A 14,410-nucleotide genomic window follows, 5' to 3' on the forward strand; every position below is an offset into this window, starting at 1 on the left:
TTTTTAATAAAAAAATATTAATTTTTATAAAATATTATATATAATTAAATTAATTTTTTTTATATGTATTTAAAAAAATACTTATTTTTAGTTAATTTAATTAATATAAATAAATATATAATTTTAATTTCAAAGTAAAAAATATTTTAAACAAAAAAATTTTTTTTTTATTATTAATTATCTATTTTTCAATTTTTTATTCTAAAAATAAAATATTTCATTAAAATTAATTAATAATTTAAAAATCAAAAAAATCTTTGAATTTAGTTGAATCCTCATTCTAATAAATTTCAAATTCCGTTTTTAAATCAGAAGTAATAATATTAGATTAATTTTCTTTTTAAATTTAAGAAGGAGATTCATTTCCAAGTACACTTTCAAGTTATTATTACTATTATTATTACATTTAAAATTAGTTGATTCTTTCAATAAACAAGATTTATTCTTCGGTTAATTTATTGGGATTTTTTTCAATTTATTTTTATAAATCATTTAATTATTTTTAAGTAATTTATAGTTTTTGTAAGATTTGTTAATTTTCATCATTATCACTATCACTTATTTATACATTCTATAAATTCAAATAAAGTTTATTTTTTAATTTATCAGGTAGATTCTAATTATTTTTAGCATAAGATTTATTATAGTTTTTTACATATTCGTATTGTCTTAAACTTTCATCTCTTTAGCTTATTGGCTTTCCATAGAATCCAAAACTACTTTCATCTGAATCATTAATAACTATAAATTAAAAAAATATAAATCATTTCGAAAAATATAAAAATACTTGAATTGTCAGCATAATCATTAAATTATTCTTTGAAATTAATTTTTTCTTTTTTCTTTGATAAAATTTAATTTTTATTATTATTATTATTAAATGAAGGTATTTATTTAATTATTAGGTCATTATTATCTTCATCTTAATTACTTAGATTTTTATTTGCGACTTCCTGGTCATAAATAAGGTCTATATCGATTCCTTTTTTTTTAATAGCAGTTAATAATTAAACTAATTTAGTCTCTTTTTCTTTAAATTAAGTTATATTTTTTTCTTAATCTAAAATGTAATCCCTTAACAATTCGTTTTCTTTATCTGTATCTACATCTTGTACGTTTCCGTTTTAGTCACAAATTTAAATAATTTGACTTTTTTCATTATTTTTTTCTTTTTATTTTTTTGTTGTTTATGTTTCTTGGTCTTTTTTTTTTCTTTTTTATTATTCATTTTTTTTTTTTTCTTCTTCGTAAGTTTTTATTTATTGTTATTTTTATTAATATTCTTAATTTATTGTTATTAAGCTTATTTGTAATTATGTAAGTGCGGGTTTATATGCGAAATCATAATTTTGGAAAATGTTTAATATTTCAATGACATTTTATAAACAATGGGGTTTTTCTTGTAATTTTTTAATTAAAATTTAATTATTTTCAACAAAATTATTTTCTTGGAATGTTTAAAGAATTTAATTTTGGGTATTTTCAACTTTTAATTTACCTAATTGTTGATCTTTGGTATTTTTTAAAGTTAGATCTACCTTATTTTAAGTTATTTTAATTTATTAATCAGTGTTTTTTGTTTGATTGATTTTTTAAAAATATTTTTATTAATCATTCGTATTTTGACAAGATTAAGGAATTAAATTAATGTTTTTTTGATTATTTATTTGAGGAGAAATATTTATTAAAGAATTTATTTTTCTATGAATTAAATTTTGGCTTTCAGAAGAAATATTTGTTTTTATTTGCATGTTTTTTTAGCTTGTATTATTAATTGTCTTCTATGTATTATTATTTTTATCATTTTTTAAATGATTTGACTTTATATAACTACTCGTAGAATAAAATTTATTTTATAATGTTTAAGAATTATTGTATTATTATTATATTTAATTTTTTTATGTAAAAGGATTAATTGTTTATTATTTGATCATTTAGCTTTATTATTAAATATTTCCTGGTATTAATTAATGGGAATTATAAGCTCCTATTGATAAGTTATTCAATTTTTTCTTTTTTAATTTTTCAAATATAGTTGATGTACTACTTGAGTTTATGTTTTGTTATTATATAAATGAATGGTTACTATTGTTTGTATTGGCGTTATTTTTTAAGTTGTTTTTTGTATTATAGTTTATGTTTTCTATGGTTTATGTACTTTCTTTTCTACTATGATTTTAGAGTATACTCAGTTTTTTATTTAAGTTTTCATTCAGAATTTCTGCAGATTATAAATTGTTTGCAGTATTTGTTTTTTCTTGTAAATAAAAATTCTATTTTTTTTTTATTTCAAAATATATTTATTTTTTTACTTTTTGAGTTATTGATTTTTATTTATGATTATTGTTTATTTATTAAGATTATATTCTTTTTGTACTATTCAAATGAGAATTGTTTCCTGTAGAGGACTTTGAAGAATGATTATTTAATTGATTTGTTTGCAAATTAAACTACCCTTATTACGGAGAGTTGTTTATATTATTTATTGTTTGTTCTGATATATTGTTTTTAGGATTTGCTTGTTTTTTTTGAATTGAATAATCCTATATTAACGACTTTTGTTAGTTTAAAATATTCTATGTTAAGTTTAAAGTAGGTATGTGTTTTTATTCTTCTTCTTTTATTGGAGGACTTAACATGTATTTAAGTCCTACAAAACTCTTAACATTTTTTATTTCTTAATTTTATGTGTTTAAATTATATTTTATTTGAGTTTATTAGTTTTTTATTTAGTTTTTTTTTTATAGATCATTTTTAGTTTGCTATAAATAATTGTTTATTTGTATGAAATTTTCTTCTTTATTATTGACTTTTAAAGACATTTTTCTACTTTTATTTATTTAATACTTTCTTTAATATTTATTTTATTTAAAAAAAAAAAATTTAAATTAATATTTTGTTTTTTTTATTAAAAAAATATTATTTTTCTTATTGTTTTTTAAACATTTAAAAGGAAAATTAATTATTTATATAAATTTATTTTTATCTCTTTTATTGTCTCTTTTTTATAAATTACATTGATATTTTTTAGTAATTTTATATTCATTTTAAAATAGTTCATTTATCTTTTATTAAAAAATGAATATTAATTATTTAAATTTATATTTAATATTAAATAAATATATTATTTTATACTTTAGCATCAACTTTTATATAAGAAATCAATTTAATTAATATTATTTTTATCATTTAATTTTAGTTTTTATAATGATTGATAATATTAATATTATAATTATCTTTTTATTATTACAGTATTTATTTCTTAAATTAAAATTAGTGAAAATTTTTTGTTTTTTTTATTATTATCAGAAAAAAAAATTATTTATTAATTATTGTTTTTCATAATAAAAATATCATTTGTTTTCGTTTCTTAAAGTAATAATTAAAGTTTATTGAATGTATATCAGTTTATTAAATGTATATCAGTCTATTTAAATAAATATTAATTTTATTTTTATTAATAATCAAGTTTAAAATTTTTTAATCTAAATTCTTGTTTTATTATTATATTTTTATTTAAAAAAAATATCCTTTCTATCAATTAATTATGAAGTTTTTTTAATTTTTTTTTTTTTTTAACTATATAAAAATTATGTTGAATTTATTATAAATAAATAGATAATTTTTAAAAGTTTAACATAATTAGAGATTTATATAGCTATAGTTCATTGTTTTAAAAATTTAATATTAATTATTTTGAAATATTTAAAAAAAAATGTTTATAGTAATAATATTAATATTATAAAAATAAACTTTTATATAATCTAAAAGTTAATAAACATTAAAAATATATTTATAATTTTTTATTCAAATAAAATTTATTAATTACTTGATTAAATAAAAAAAATAATTAAATATCAAATAAATTAACTAAAAGTAAACTATTAATTTTCATTTTATTTATAACTTTATTATTTAACTGAAATACCATGTACAGCTTTTTCAATTTTCCATCCTAATTTTACATATTTTTCTACATTATCTTGACATAGTACCATTACTTAACTACTTTAACCTTTTTAAATTTTATCAAGTAAAAATTATTCAGATGTTTATACAATATCCTATTATTATATAATGTAAATATTAATATATATATATATTTATATTTATATATATATTTATATATTTATATATTTATATATTTATTTATTTATACTTTATAATCTGTTGCTAATAAAGCTTATCTATAATTTAATCTTATTTTATCATTCAAATCAAAAAGAAACCATTTTAATCCTTTTTCATAATTAGGAATGTTTTTATCAATTTTAGTCAATATTTTTATTTTGGCTTTTAAAATATCATCGTTTCTATATTTTATTTTTTTATATTTTATATAAATAATAATACGAAAATTATTTTCCTGTAATATATTATATTCCTTTTTCGAATGTTTAAAATCTTGAAGCACTTTTTGAGTCTCTGTAAGAATATAAAGAAAATGTACCATTAATATTCATATAATATCCTGCATCATATACCCCTTCTAAACTTTTTATTTATTAAAAATGTATACTGTTTTAAATTATCTCTCCTGCTAAATGAAGCACAGGTGTACTTTTGTGTAATATTTATTTAGACATAAGAAATGATTCTACTATATAATTGGTAGTAATAGGAAGTGCTATAATAGAATGCAAAAATTATGTATTTTTAAGAATCACAGGAAGGTTAGATTCTTAAGAATGTGTAAAATTAGGTTAAAAAAGTTTGATTGTTTATAATAGAATTTCTATTCTTCTAGAAACTAAATTATTGTTTTAAGCATTAGTATGTACAAGCATTTAAATACGGTTTTTTTAAATCATTTTTAAAAAAATTTATTATAAAGGAAATACTATGTTTTATAAATCGTATTTAATATTATATGATTTCTACATATCTAAAGCTAATGAACACATATCTTTAGTTTGTTTTAGATAATCATTTAAAAAAGAAGATGTATTTAATGATGAATTTGCTAAATTTATACCTAATTTTAATGGATCTTCAGATAAATTATTTGCAAATCTACTAGCATAATATTATAAATTTTGTGATATTGAAGTTAAATTTTAAAAATCAGGGGCTTTTTTTAGTTTTATTAAATTTATTTGTATATATATGTATATTATTAGTTTTTTTTTTACATGATAAAAGATCGTTTAATATTGTAAAAGCTTATTCTAAATATTTATCTTAAAAAGAAATTGTTAAAAGAATCTTTTTATGAATTAATTCATCTCCTTTTTCAATATCTCTGAAAATATATGGCTTTAATTCGAATTCGTTTGTGTAATTATTTATTAATATGTCCATTTTTTATGAATTTAAACCATTAGAACCTAATGATGTAAATGTACAACAAAAAAGTTCAAGAAATGCATATATTCCGGATCTAGATCATTTATTTGAAAAGAAATTCTTAAATAAGTAATGCCATTTGTTTATTAATCTGTAAAAAATACTTTAACTCCTTAAATTAATTATTCTTCATATTAAAATTTTTCTATTAAAGGTTATAAATCAAAAACTTTTAATTAAGGTAAAACATTAAGATTTTAAATTAAATTTAAATGTTAAATTAGCTATAAACTCTATTAGTATAATATATAATAAAAAAAAGAAAATAAAAATATATAAATAAAACATATAAAAAAAAAATATAAAAAAATATTTATATAATATAAATATATAAAAATAATTTATTTATTTTAATATTTAATACATATTTTTTTTATATATAATTATATATTTATAATTTTATAATATATATATATATTATTTTTTTTTATTAATTATTATTACTTATTATTTTATTTCTTTTTTTTATTTTTCTGTTAATTAATTTAATAATTTTTTGCTAATTTGTTTTAGTTTTCCTAAAAAGACTACATAAAATTTATATCTGGAAGTAAAATAGAAATTATACAATGATTATTATCTATAAAATATTTTTATACTATATTTTGTATTATATTATTTTTTTAATATTTTATTTTAATTTTGAAAATTCTTTTTCAATTTATAATAAATCTTTCCATTTTTCGCTTTTATGTAAAATATAAGGAATCGCGTTTTCAAGAATATTTAGCCCTACATTAGATTCTCCTTTTAATTCTTTGGATGAACTTTCCATATAGTTTAATGCGAAATCAACTAATTTATCTTCTAAACCTTTTTCATATATACTTTTTAGTATTTACATTATTTCTTGGTAGGTTTCTTTTAACATAGCTTCTTTGTCGTTAGAAAAGTCACTAAAACCAATCGTAAAAGTTGTAATTCGGTTAGTTTTGTCATATCCGTAACCAGGACAATATTTTGGTGCTTTTTGGCAATCCAAAAAATTCTAAAAAAATGGTGATTCTGGCAGTTCAAATAATATATAACTCAAAAAAATGAGTGGAAGAGTATACTCAGGTTCTAATATTAAATCGTTACATAAAAAAGAGACTGAAAAAGTCCCTTTTTATTCCTTAGAATAAACTGGAAAATAAGAAATTACTTATTTGGGGTATTATATTTTTTCAGGACGCTAGAATTTTTCACTTTTTATTTAATAATCAACAATTTGTGGATTATTATTATTTATTTTTTATTGGGAAAGAAAAGAGTCTATTTTTTATAAATGATTTGTAAAATCAAGATCTCCGTAAGAAAAAAAAGATGAAGACGAAAAAACATAATTTTTTTGGTAAAAATAAAGGACTTCTTCAAATGTAGCTGAATTTAAATTTTTATTCGAAAAAGAAAAATATTAACCTTTATAAATGTTTTCTTATAAATTTTAAAGTAAAATATTGTCATGTTTTTGTTAAAAAAACACGTTTTCTTCAAATCCACTACCTTTAAAGTTTATTTTATCATCTTCGATTTCTATACGGATCCCTTCAAGTAAAAAATCTTCGCGTTTTTTTAAGGAATTATATATACTTTCAATATATACTTCCATTAAATTACGAAAATCTACTTCGTTTGTGGTAGAAAAGGGAAATATCGAATATTCTGTGCCTGTCCAAGGCTCCTATTAGGTATTCATAGAACGACCGTCACACATATTTTGAAAAATGTTTTTTACAGGGAATTTCTAAGAACCTTATAAGACTAGTTTTTGGGTTAAAAAAGGAATACCATGGTCATTTTCGGGGGGGGTGTGTATTATTATTGCAAACGTATTGTTATAATCATTTGCATCTATATGAATATAAGTAGAATTAGAATTTTTATGGTCTAATTGAAACACTTTCAAATTATAATCGGGAATTTTAGTAATTTTTTTAACTATGAAATTCGATATCGTTTTTCCTTCCGTTATATAGTCATAAGTTTGTCTGTATTTTCCACGGGGAATTATTTCTATTATGGATGAACCGGTTTATTCTTTTTGTGTGTAGATTTCTTTTTGGTTTGTAAAATATTTTGTTAGTTCTGTATTTTGAACTGATGAGAATGTAAATTTGATTATTTTTTTCAATTTCATTTTTATGTTTAAATATATATTTTTTATTATATATCTATATATCTTTTTTTTATTTATATTTTTTAATTTTAATAATTAAAAACTTAAATATTTATTATAAATATAAATAATATATATCAAGAAAATATTTAAATATGAAAATATATATTAAAAAGTCAATAATAGTATTTTGATAATAAATAATATTTTTAATTTATAATTTAATAGTCGAAAATGTTTGTAAAACAACATTAGATTATAATTTTAACAAAATTAATATTAATAAAAAAGTGATTAAGTTAAATAAATTATATCAATCAATAACGATTTTTTAATATAAAAATAAATCATTATGAGTGAAAAAATATAAAGAATAATTTAAAAAGATTATAGTTTATTTATTAAAAATTATCATAATAGCATTAATCAAAAATATTTTCTTTATGGATGAAAAAGCATTTGAATTGATTTTTTCGGGAAAGCACTTTACCTTCTTGATACTATAAATTAAAAAAAATGATTTTTATTTTAAAAACTAAATAATTTATATGTGTTATTGTAAATATGCAATTAAATATTTATTTATTTTTAATGTAAACTTTCTAAACATAATTAATTGTATGGAAATTAAGAATAATTTCGCATAAATAGAAGTATATAAATTTGAAACAAAAACATAAAAAGTAGAAAATAATTATTTAATAAAAATTATTTTAGTTTATTTTGGATTCTAAGAATTTATTTTATTTACATATTTTTCTTTTTAATATTTTAATGTACTTATTTAATATTTTCGATTATTTCATTCATTATTTTTCATAATATGTATTTTAATTTTCTCCTCTTTGATGCAAATTTAATCCTGATAATTATCTATATATATTATTTTATGCATTATATATAAAACTCACAAAATCCTTAACCTATAAACTTTTATATATATTTTTTCCTTTATTGAATAGTGGATAATAGAAATAATAAATTATATACTGGAATTTTCATTAATAGCATTTTTTCTAATATTAAATACATCTAATTATTTTTGGATTTAAAATAGGAATAGTGAATTCTGAAAATTCGAATTTAGGTATTTAAATTTAGTTTTTTTGATAAAGAAAATACTATAAAGTACTAATTTACTAAATATTTTTATGCAATAAAAATAATTTGAGACTTTGCCACATTATATTAGACTTTATGTTTCTTTATAGAAAATTGGGGGAAAAAGAAAAGGAAAAAAAGGGTTTATAACCTAAATTTATCTTAATGAGTTGTTATGTATTTCTAATGAAAAGAAACATCTTCTATTATTTCAGGTAGTTTCAAAGGTGATTTTATTATTGTATAATTATTAATTTTAATATAGTTTTTTACATATGGATTGATATAAAGAATATGTTACTTTGATACTTTTTTATTACAAGGCATTTCATGGCACTTTTTGTGAAAAAAAATAGTATATATGATACAATTTAATAAATTTCACATTAAGAATTTAATCTTTTTAAAAATTTCTTTATACCAATAAGTGAATTAAAAATATAAATTATAGTAAATTTTGCTTATAAAATTATATATATATTATATAATAAAGATAATTATATTTAATTTTGTTAAGATTAATATAAATTATTATTAATATATATAAATAAATTAAATATTTTATTAAATATGAATTTTATTTAAATTAAAAATTATTATTTAATTATTATAGAAAATAATTGTAAAAAATTATATAATTTATTATATGTAAAAAGTTTATAATTTTTATATATTTTTCAAAATTATCTTCTAAAATCGTTGTAAATTTAATAAATTTCTTTGTTATCTAAATAAAAATATACAATATATAAAAAATAAAAAAAATATACAATTATTTTTTTCTATTTAATAATTATTTGATAATTTATTTAAAGGATTAAGAATATTAGCAATTCTTTATTCTTTAGCTAAAGATTCCTAATTTTTAAACGAAGGAAAATACGTCTATTAATTAATATCAAAAAAATTATATTTATTTTAAAGCATATAATTTTTATCTAAAGTTAAAGAAAAGTTCTACTTTTATAACTATTATTAATATTATTATTATTATTATTATTATTATTATTATTATTATTATTAGTGTATATTTTATTTTGAGTATTTGTTTTCAATATTTTATATTTAACATTACTATTATATATTCTAATACTAATTTGAATAAATATTATTAAAATTATTTTTATTTTCTAAATTTTCTTTTTTATTTTAATCTTATTTTATTTACATTTAAGATGTTTTAAAATAATCATCTTTAAAAAATAAAAAAGGATTTCTTTCTTCTTCTTATTATTATAAATCATAAAAATAACTATATTTTAATATTTAAGATGCTGAAGGCCTTTTTTAAGGATCATATTAAAGCATATCATTTAATAATTAGTTAGCTTAATTAGTTAATCTCGGAATTATTTATTACAAAGGAATATTTTCCTTTTTAGGAATATTGACACCCATTCTCATTGCCAAATTAAAGCCTTCATTCCAATTAATTGGAGTTCCCATAAGATTAACAATTTTAAAAAATTAATCAAGTTCTGAATTACCTGAAAACAATGGATTTAAAAGATATAATTCAGCCATTATACATCCTAATGAAAATATATCGATAGGAGAATTATATGATTAACTATGTAATAAAACTTCAGGTGCTCTATACCATCTTGTAGATACATATTCTGTAAATGGAGGTCTACATCTAACCTTTATATATATATAAATAAAATTAATATATACATAAAAAGATAATATATATATATATATAAATATATATATATAAATATATTTATATTTATATTTATATTTATATTTATATTACATATATAAATATATATTTATACATAATTTATATTTTTTTATAATATATACTTCTCTTGCAAGTCCAAAATCGCAAATTTTTACTTAATTTTCAGATTAATTTATTAATATATTTTCAGGTTTTAAATCTCTATGAAAATATCCAGTTTTATGAAGAGAATCTAGACCTTTTGCTATTTAATATATAATACTTTAAATAGTTTTTAATGGAATGCTTTTCTTTTATTCTTTATATTTCATGTACATTTAATACAAGTTTAATTCTAAATATTCGAATACTAACATTAATTCGTCTTTTATTTAGAATATCTCTTTTAATTTCACTAGATTTATATGATTTAGTTTGCGCAAAGAACGTACTTCACGTAATGACATACATTCATCCCAGTTTGTATATTTTCTTTTTAATTTTTTTATTGCCACATATTCTCCTGTTTTTATATTTTAAGCTTTGTAAACTTGACCGTATGTACCATCTCCTAAATTTTGAATTATATTATATTTTTCCATTTTTATTAATTTTAAGTTTTTTTTATTTTTTTTATTATTATTATTACTTTTTTTTTTTTTTTTTTTTGTAAGTTAAAATTTTATAATTTTATTTTTTCTTATATTTTATATTTAATTAAATATTTCTCAACTTTTTAAATTTTTTTTTTATTATTGCATTATTTTTGGTTATTAAAATCAAATATTTTGTTTTATATAATTTTATATTTTTTTTTTTAAATATAATTTTATTAAATTATATAAATAATCGAAATTATAAACAAATTTTATTTTAAATAAATTAAAATGACAATCTTTAGAAATACTTTAATATTATATTTAGACTAAACTTCTTTAGATTTTTTAATTTCGATTATTATTATTCTGAAATCAATTTAGACAGCTTAATTATTTAAGTTTTCATAAAATAATATATTTACTTTATTTATAGAATAAATAAAAATATATATATATATATATATATATATATATATATATATATATATATATATATATATATATATATATATATATATATATTTTTTGTTAATCAAAAGAAGAATTTTTTTATTTCATTTAAAAAATAAAATAAAAAAATTTCAAAAAGATAAAAGCTAATAATCAATTAAATGTTAAAAATTTCCATTAATAAATAAATAAAAACTAATAGTATATTTTTCATCATTATTTTAATTAAGATTTGTTTATTTTTAACTTTATTCAAGAAAAACTTGGTTTTTTCTGACAACTATGCTAATTTAATTGAAGTTAATATTTTAGAAATTTGTTTAGAAATAATTATTTTCCTTTATTAAAGAAAAAGTTTACTCAATTGCGGTTTAAGAGAAATTATCTAAACATAAAAAATATGTATTTTGTAGAAAAAATCCATTATTTTCATCCGAAATCTAATCTTTTTTGAATATATTTTTTAAATATTAATTTAGGATAAAAATTTAGTTTTCTTTATCAAAATCTATTAATTATTTTTATTTGTAATAATGTCTTTTTGTAACTAAAAAAGCACATCTTGAATAAAAAATATATATTTCGTTTAAATATTCTTTTAAAAATTCTTTTTATTATTCTTTTAAGTTTTTCAAATGGCTCTTTCTACGTTTCTTGTCTGATTCTTAATAGTCTCTTGGGAGATTTTTGCTTGTATTTTCAATCCAAAAGGCATTTATTTCGTCTATTATGACAATTCTTATTGCCTTATTGGAGTTTAGAATGTTCTTTACGCTCCTTATGTTCAATAAGAAATCTTATAGGGATGTGTTTTTTAAAATATGAAGCCTTTTTAAGCAATCTAATGCAGCATTTGGAATAGAATTTTCTTTGAGTTTATTTTAAAATGCTATTTTTTACTCTATTTAGTATTTTAATTCTAAAAAATCTAATTATTGGGAATTATCTATGAATAAAATTTCAAAAGGAATTGTTTTATCATCATATTTATTGAGATTTGCTTAAGAAGATAATATTTCAGAAATAAAATATAATATAAATTGACTTTTTTCTATTATGGAATTATGATTTATTAATAAAACTTGATTTTGTGAAAAATAAGATTATGATAAAAAATAATTTTTAAAAATGGTTTTTTCTTATTTCGTTTTACCAAATTCAAATTACAAAATTTTTTTGTGAATTATTAAATCGTAAAATGATTCGTCATATAAATTTATTTGTTTTAAAAATTAAGGCTTTTTAGGTTATTATATAGGGTTTTCGGGACTTATTGTTTCATTTAATATATTTATTATTTTGTTTTCTGAAGTGGTTGAGTATCTACTTATTTATTAGTTATTTTAATTTTGGTTCATATTCTATATTTTTTTTTTAGAGTTGAAAATATAGGTATAGTTTTAATACAATTTAATATGTATATTTTTTTAATATTTTTATTATTATTATTAAAATTTGTATTTATTATTTTAAATATATATATATCTTTATACTTCATTTTTTTTTAAAAAAAAATAAATATTTTTTTGTTTTTATATTCAAATTTTTAAATTTTTTAATTATTATATAAAACTTTGTTTTTTGATAATTTTTTCTTCTGCGTCTTATTTTATTTCTATTCCGTTTTGTTTTTTTTTTCCAACAACTCGATTTCTCTTATTTTTTTTTCTAATTTTTTAATTTCTTTTTATATATTTAAAGAAACAAGTTCTTCTTAGTTTATTTTTTGAATTTCTTCTTTTTTTTCAATAGATTCTTCTTTAGTTTTAATATTTTCTTCTTAATTTTATAGATTCTAATTTTAGATTATTTTTTATTCATTATAAATATCTGTATTTTTATTTTATATAAAATTATCATTTATGGAATCTTATTGAAGGATTTTTTTCTCTTGTTCAGGTTTTTTTTAGATCAAGTTTTAACTTCTTAATTAATAAATATTTTTATTTTTATCAAATAGCTTATTTTTTTCTATTTTAGATACTTTTTATTTTTTATAAATTACCTTTTTTATGGTATTACATATTTCTATAATTCAAACTAATTCACATGTCCTTCTTTTACTTTTATATCTTTTCTAAATGTTCCATCAGGTCTTTGGCTTCCTTTTATTATTATAGAACCCGTTTTTATCTTTTATTCTTCCATCTATTTATATTTATATCTTGATATTCTTTTTATTTATTTATAAAATAATAATATTTATTTATAAATAATAATATTTATTTATTAATAATATTTTTTTTCTTTATTTTTTGAAATATGAGTATTTATTAATCTTAAATTAATGAACTTTTTCAAAAAGAAGAACTTTAAGTATTTAATAATTTATATTCATTTATTCATTAAAATAATTTACTATTTAGAGTTCTAATTTTTAACCTAGTTAGTTTCTTTAATAGATTTTTATAAATTAAGGAATAACAATAGGTAAATAAATTAATATTTTTAAGGAAAAATATAATAAATATAAAGAAACTTTCGATGAATCATAACCAAAAATAGATTAAATAAGCAGTATTATGTAATAAATAACAGATAAAATGGCATCTTTAAAAGAAAAAGTATTCATTAAAAATAATATGAAAAAATGCAAATGTTTTTAAATTTACTTAAAAAAAATATATAATAATAAAATTATTAAAGATTACTGAAGAATTAGAAACTTAAATAATGGTAAATGAAATAAATTTAGAATCATAAACAAGAGAAAAGGAGGAAATATATGGCGAATTTAAAGTTTTAAAATTAAAAATATTTATCCAAAATTACTTTTTATTTTTTTGAAAAAAAAAAAAGAATTTGAAAATAGTTTATTAGTAAATCGAATTTTAATTATAATAATTAAATATTGGAAATATAAATGTTGAATAAGAATTAGTTAATATTAGTAATGAAAAGTAAAAAAATTTAAATACTAAATAATTGCTAGAAGATTTTAAATAATTTAATAAGTATAAAGAAAAGTTAATTATCTTTTTATTATATTTTTATAAAAAAAAGGAAAGATAATAAATATCATCCGCAAATGTATAGAGAAGTAGTAGTTGATAATTAAATATAAAATATAGAAATTGCCTCATAGAATATATTATTATTATATAAAATATGTTTGAGCATAGGAGCTATAAATGAATATAAAATAGGAAT

At 16.7% G+C, this 14,410-nt stretch overlaps 1 protein-coding gene across 1 annotated transcript, besides 21 other annotated features; it reads right to left on the reverse strand. All coding sequences in view use genetic code 6, as the record gives it.

Moving 5' to 3' along the window:
- Positions 1–2,320: 2,320 nt before the first annotated feature.
- Positions 2,321–2,364: a microsatellite.
- A 332-nt stretch (positions 2,365–2,696) lies between these two features.
- Positions 2,697–2,736: a microsatellite.
- A 650-nt stretch (positions 2,737–3,386) lies between these two features.
- Positions 3,387–3,437: a microsatellite.
- Positions 3,401–3,443: a microsatellite.
- A 414-nt stretch (positions 3,444–3,857) lies between these two features.
- IMG5_020020 (protein kinase domain protein) lies at positions 3,858–10,813 on the reverse strand (the record flags this gene model as incomplete). Its single annotated transcript, XM_004039483.1, has 4 exons — positions 3,858–4,064; positions 4,160–4,313; positions 9,906–10,189; positions 10,355–10,813. 4 exons carry the CDS (start codon positions 10,811–10,813, stop codon positions 3,858–3,860), a joined length of 1,104 nt encoding a protein of 367 aa, XP_004039531.1.
- Positions 4,084–4,158: a microsatellite.
- Positions 4,090–4,145: a microsatellite.
- Positions 4,090–4,149: a microsatellite.
- Positions 4,107–4,157: a microsatellite.
- Positions 5,610–5,681: a microsatellite.
- Positions 5,634–5,691: a microsatellite.
- Positions 5,689–5,788: a microsatellite.
- Positions 9,167–9,217: a microsatellite.
- Positions 9,516–9,568: a microsatellite.
- Positions 10,234–10,325: a microsatellite.
- Positions 10,267–10,339: a microsatellite.
- Positions 10,814–10,829: 16 nt separating the features above from the next.
- Positions 10,830–10,880: a microsatellite.
- Positions 10,881–11,254: 374 nt separating this feature from the next.
- Positions 11,255–11,332: a microsatellite.
- Positions 11,333–11,845: 513 nt separating this feature from the next.
- Positions 11,846–11,886: a microsatellite.
- A 1,106-nt stretch (positions 11,887–12,992) lies between these two features.
- Positions 12,993–13,057: a microsatellite.
- A 381-nt stretch (positions 13,058–13,438) lies between these two features.
- Positions 13,439–13,498: a microsatellite.
- Positions 13,443–13,501: a microsatellite.
- Positions 13,502–14,410: the final 909 nt, after the last annotated feature.

This window comes from Ichthyophthirius multifiliis (genome assembly GCF_000220395.1).
Source record: "Ichthyophthirius multifiliis unplaced genomic scaffold scaff_1120509249646, whole genome shotgun sequence".
Lineage (NCBI taxonomy): Eukaryota > Ciliophora > Oligohymenophorea > Hymenostomatida > Ichthyophthirius > Ichthyophthirius multifiliis.